At 47.3% G+C, this 6,000-nt stretch overlaps 1 protein-coding gene across 1 annotated transcript in view; it reads left to right on the forward strand.

Moving 5' to 3' along the window:
- Positions 1 to 6,000, forward strand: part of LOC133467615 (uncharacterized) — a 28,269-nt gene extending 22,269 nt beyond the window's left edge. Inside the window, exons 6-13 of the mRNA XM_061752668.1 lie at positions 810 to 931; positions 985 to 1,067; positions 1,790 to 1,927; positions 4,189 to 4,328; positions 4,568 to 4,754; positions 4,839 to 5,010; positions 5,099 to 5,201; positions 5,298 to 6,000. Coding sequence (XP_061608652.1) covers positions 810 to 931; positions 985 to 1,067; positions 1,790 to 1,927; positions 4,189 to 4,328; positions 4,568 to 4,754; positions 4,839 to 5,010; positions 5,099 to 5,201; positions 5,298 to 5,448 — 1,096 coding nt within the window. The 3' untranslated portion in view covers positions 5,449 to 6,000. The remainder of the gene's footprint in view (positions 1 to 809; positions 932 to 984; positions 1,068 to 1,789; positions 1,928 to 4,188; positions 4,329 to 4,567; positions 4,755 to 4,838; positions 5,011 to 5,098; positions 5,202 to 5,297) is intronic.

The following is a 6,000-nucleotide window of genomic DNA, read 5'->3' on the forward strand; positions in this document are numbered from 1 at the left end:
ATTGTAAACATGTTTGAAGGGGCGCTCGTGTCAGTTACTGAGCGGTTGTCCCTGTTGGCGTGCGAGCGAGTAGCGGGGTTGGACCGCACGAATATCGTCTTGCAAAAGTCGCAAACTGAGCACGGATCATTGATTTTCCGGGCCGGACAAAAGACACTTGTGAGTCACGTGTTCCGGTACTTTTGCTCCCATGATAAATGGCCGCGTTCAGACAAATGCAGTCATGCCTCGTTTAGCGCGGGGGGAGAGGTTCCGGACCACCCCCGCAATACGCGAAATCCAAGAAGTAGCGAGCACACATTTTGTTGATTTTATATATACAAATTCTAAAGCTGTATGACCCTCCCCAGACTCGAATTCATCTTCCCCATACTCCTATGAACTGCTACCATTCTTCTCTAAACACGTTTTAAACTCTTAAACGTACAGTAATTCACACTACCACTGTACACTTTTTATATTTTATTGCTTAGAATATGTCAATGATGTTTTTTTAAATAGTTTGAATGTTTTGTTTTGCATAACACAATGGGTAAACTGCGATATAGCGAGGGAACACTGTAATCTTCTCCACTGTGGATCAGATTAACAAGCTAAAGTGTTGCTGAGGTCTTTAGCTTGTCGAATAGTCACACTGGTATGTTTGATTTGGGGAGCAATTCCACTGCGCAGCTTTAGCCTCAAGTGTGCTAATGATTAGCCCCGCTGTTGCATATCAGAAGTTAGCTGCTAAACGAGTCACAGCGGCTCGATGCGTCACCAACACGACTCCGACATTTGTGAACGCGATGCCGTCGTTTGGCGTGAAGCGGTCTGGCCGCGCGCGGGCTCGCTCTCGTCTGCGGCGTGTTCGGGCGAGCGCGGGGCGTGTCTCCCCTCGTCGCCATGGAAGCAAACTGGGAACGAGATCAAGCGTGTGTGTCTCGCTTCCGTAACTCGCGGCGTCGTGCGGGTCGTGTCGCGACCCGTTCCCCTTCGCGGCAGAGGAAAAGCGATGCGTGTTGATTTCGGACGAGACAAAGGCGCAGGCGAGCGACGAGCTCGCCCGTCTGCTTTCCCGCTCTCCCGTGAGAAGTCGGCCTCCTTCCTGTCCTACCCTCAAACCGCTCTCGATGCCTCAATCATTCCTCCCTCCTGCCCCCCCCCGTAATCCTGCGCTATTTGGAAAATGCTTCTCAGCGACCACACCGAACTCCCCTGTCACATGGCCTCTTTTTCCTTCCCTTCCTTCTCCTAAATAAGGAATTACAATTTGAGCAAAGAAAGGGAGAAAGAGCACAGGGGCGGGTCCCACAGCGAAATACGAGGACGTGAAGGCGTAGCTCTTTGTCGGACGCCCTCTTTTCTCTTGAATGTGGTGAAGTCATAGATTTCAGACCAGGCTGTTTGCAGTATTTACCTTGGCAACCTGCACAGTGCACAGTGTACCTTGCTGAAGCGGATTCGATAAGAGGCGGGAGGAGAGCAGCGCAAGACAAGACACCACAAGTGGACCATTACTTACCTGAACGATACAACACAAAGTAAGTAAACGCTCCTTTTTCACCCTACTTAAGTCGCTCTCCTGCTCACTCAGAACAGTCGCGAAAAGTTCTTTCCTCTTGCTTTTTCTTATTGTTTGTTCTTGGCCTCCCTGTCTTTCACTCGTGACGAATTGCAAGGATCTTTATCATTTCAAGGATGGCCAAGACTTCACACTTCTTCTCAACTGACAGCAAAAAAAAAAAAAAAAAGAAGTAGCCATTGGTTTTGAATAACAGCTCTTCAAAAACAAAGCCAAAAAACATAGAGTGTGGATGGGTACGGGGGCATTGAAATGACAATCTCGGTCAACGCGAGCTGGGTTCCATTCGCTGAGGGACACGCGTCTAATCGGAATGTCATGCGTGTCGAGGGGCGAGTTGCAAAACAGATAAATCAGTCGCACGTGAGTAAGACGGCTTCGGGGGCTGCGGGCCGCGGTTGAAAACGCAGATACAGACAGCGAACAGACGCCAAGTTGAACTACTTCAACAGCTGCCAATAAGCTTGGTTAATACATCGCAGCTATCAGAGCAGTCCCCAGATGCCGTGCGAATATCCGCTCCTGTGTCTGCGAGTAGTGCAGGCCCCGAAACGACCTGATTTTGGAACCAAGTACCAGTTCAGACATCTCTTTGTTCTACTGCTTCCGTTTCAGGATGCTGGCCGCCGGAATGCGTTCCAGGTCAAACCGTCGCCATCGTTAAACCTTTACTAAGGTTTTAAGTATCAGTTTCATAGTCTAATCTCAGTGTAATCAGTCTCATAGAACGTCCAGTGCGTCAGAGCTATTTATATTTAGTTTTATTTGAAAGACTAACGAGTAGCCGTTTGTCTTGAATGCAGTGCGGGTGTGGCGCCGTTGTCGAGACTTGGCCCGCTGACCCAAAGTCGGCCGGGTTAGGCTCCAGCTCACCCGTGACCCCGGTGAGGACAAGTGCTGGAGAATTATGCGCATTTCTGACCACGGAGAAAAGAATCATATTCATCTTAAATGATCCATTTATTGAACATGTGCTACTCTGTTTTTACCACTGTAGTTAGTTAAATATCCAAATTCTACTCATGATTGGCATCATGGAAAAACATCAAAATAATCATTTAAAAAAAACAAAACTGTTCCGGTTCATACTAGGACGACCGCCAATCAGCTGTTTATGTGTATGGGCCACGGGCTCAAAGGTTAAAGTGTACAGACTTCTTCTCTGTCTTCATTTCTTTCCCAGATACGTCTGGAGTAGTTTGGGAATACCCGGACAGCACAGATCTTGAGATTGAGCGAGAGAGAGAGAGAGAGAGAGAGAGAGAGAGTGTCCAAGCAGATGTTTTTGATCACGCGAGCTGCTTTGGAATCATTTAGCCAGCGGGCCGACGCTCTCGCGGCCCGTATAACCGCTGCAACCTCAGACGCGAGTCTCATCCGCAGCGCTGCGGAGTCGTTAAGACAAAACGAACATTTGTCAAAGCGGCAGCTCGCGTTGCGCAATCGCGGCTTCTGTTTTGCAAGCGCTGTAATAGGTGTGCCGTTCTGTCCCGAGGGAACAAAGGTGCTTGACGACATACCGCGGCCGTCAAATACGCTACTCTGCACTCGCCGAAGCGAATCCTTAATATCTGCAGCAGTAGGTATACATACCATAGAGCAAAATGTTTTTCTACAAGGCTAAACATTTAAGCTTTAAGCTTTAAGCTTTAAGGGCAGTTCCCGCACGAAGTCTGGCGAGTCTTGTATACACGTCACGTTCTCTGTTAGCGAGGGCGGGAGGAAGGAAGTGACAGCTGAATGAGCAAACAGGATGCAGGAAGGACGGCAATTCTGTGGAAGCCAACAGAACGCTCGTACGGCATTAATAGGAGGTGCAAGTCCGCCATCATTGAGAAACAAATGAATTCTACTACCATGATGTCAAGAGACTTGAGCGTGGCGAGCATTGCTTCCCCAGCCACCCTATTCGAGACATTTGGCTCATTTTCCGCAAGGCGTGTTGTCGCAGCCATACCGTCTGCTCACAGTGATGCACCATCACACGAGAGGCCCGCTCTCAGAAAGAAAGAAAGAAACACAACAAAACACCCATTGACATTTCCAACTCCTCCTCTGACAGCATCCTGACACGAGCGCCTCCATCCTTTTCACTCACGACATGTACAGCGCGCAAGTACGACGAATTACGGCGGTGGGAGCGCGCGTTACTGAAACGACAGCGATGACGTGAGGAGGCTTACAGTAACTGTTGCCGTTCTCATTGTTGAGCAGAATGAAAGAGCATTGCCTCCACTGTTGGTTTCTGTGTGCGTAAGACAATTCAGCGGAACCTAAAGTCAACAAAATCTCCCTCCTATTTCTTCGTACAGTATATAGAATCCCTTTGTCCCCTAGGAAATCACCCAAATTCAATTCGGGTTCTGTTGTAGGGTCAAACTGGAAAAGCCAAAGAAAATGCAAAAGGAGCTTTACAAGCTGACTTGGCGTGATGTCATACATGACAGCATTTCAACCTCTGGATGTTCATACAAGTTCGGAACTTTAAGCGTTCAACTTTCAATTTTTTTTTTTTTTTTTTAAACAATTTAGGTTACGACGAGAGTTAACAGTTAAAACAAAGTGGACAAGCAAGTTAAAGAAAATGCAATTCCACATGAAAGAGATTGTTTTGAATCAAATAGATGAAAGGGGGCACAGACAAAGGAGTCTTTTCTGCCGCTCGTGAAAAAACAAGACTACAAAGTCTCATCCAGGCTGTGATCACACATATCAACACTGATTTTTCGATCACGTCCGTCCGTCCAGCTCAACAACAACTGAGGTATGGTACTGAATTCATCTCCAGTTCAAACTGTATCAGCGATGATTTCACAAAACTATCAGGTCAAACATTGGAGGCGAGCGGATGGTTTAACAGTTTTTTAGCTCCTGATTTCCCAGTTCCGGTGGGACCAGCACGAAATGTTGCGTTAAATGTGCATTCCGGAAAGAACGCAATCACCTGTCGAGAGCCAGGAAATCCTCTTGCCGTCTATAAAACACAACTTTCCCTTGTGACAGGATCAACATGGCAAACAGGGCCCCGGCTTTCGGTTTCTCCCGCGAGGTGCAGTGTAAGATTGATAAGAAATACAACCCGGAGCTGGAGGAAACGCTGGTGGAGTGGATCGTGGCCCAGTGTGGACCTAACGTGGCCCGGCCTATGCCGGGCAGACCCGGTTTCCAGGAATGGCTGAAGAATGGATGCGTAAGTCCGCTGCAGCTTTGTCATCCAAACACTATTTAGAGCCTCATATCTATAAAAAAAACCAACAATTTACTGTGTATCTAGGTGCTGTGTGAGCTCATCAACAGCTTGACTGTGCCCAACAAGGCAATCAGAACTATCAAGAGCCCCGGAATGGCCTTTGCGCAAATGGAGCAAATCTCCTTGTTCCTCACTGCGGCAGAAAAATACGGAGTGACCAAAACGGACATATTCCAAACTGTTGACCTCTACGAAAGTAAGAATGTTGTATCTAATGTGTGTGTGTGTGTCGCGCCATACCAGTGTTTGCGGCGTGTTTGATGGATTCGATTCATCATCTCCAGGCAAGGATCTGGCAGCTGTCCAGAGGACCTTGGCGGCTCTCGGTAGCTTGGCTGTCACAAAGAATGATGGCAATTACAAAGGAGACCCCAGCTGGTTCCATAAGTACGTCTTGTTTTCTCTCCAAAAAGATGGCATGACAAAGTAAAAGAGGTAGTACAGCAAAGAAATGAGACTTGGGATTTTGTGGTTTGTCTACAGGAAGGCCCAAGAGAACAAGAGGGATTTTTCTGAGGAGCAGCTGAGTGAAGGTAAGAACGTCATCGGCCTGCAAATGGGCACGAACAAGTTGGCGTCTCAAGCTGGCATGACGGCCTACGGGAAACCCAGACAGATCATCAACGACAACTGAGGCCGAGAAGCCTTTCGGCGCTCGGCGTCAGGCCAGCCGGCAAAAATTCCACTAAATCTTCAGGCCAGGAGAACAAATGTGACCCGTCTGGTTTTTTTTTTTTGCAGACCAAACTGGACCAAAGCAACTGTGTGCACATACGCCAACACATGTAAATAGAGATGTGTTTCATTGCCAGCAAAACTGTTACATCACCTTCGACCTTTTCTGCTAAAGTGCATTTTTGCAAGCAGCTCAATTGCATTGACGTTGATTAGACTTGGAGGTTTGAGAGCTCAAATCCATCAAATTCAGCTGTGGATGAGTTTTACTTCTACCTATGGTGCATTCCAGGAAACTCCGACAGTGTTACAGCAGCACGCGTTTATAACCGCACAAATTTGATGAAATTAAACAAAAGAAATTTGACCAATTACAACAAGTTAGTGGGACACATTATTGCTGGATTTCTGCTGCTGCCAATATTTTCTCTCTCTAAATGCGATGATGGCCTTCTTTTGGTGTACTCCGTTCTGTTTGAAAACGATTTGAAAATAAAGTTCCTAAAGTAAA

The sequence above is a fragment of the Phyllopteryx taeniolatus genome, chromosome 17 (genome assembly GCF_024500385.1).
Source record: "Phyllopteryx taeniolatus isolate TA_2022b chromosome 17, UOR_Ptae_1.2, whole genome shotgun sequence".
Lineage (NCBI taxonomy): Eukaryota > Metazoa > Chordata > Actinopteri > Syngnathiformes > Syngnathidae > Phyllopteryx > Phyllopteryx taeniolatus.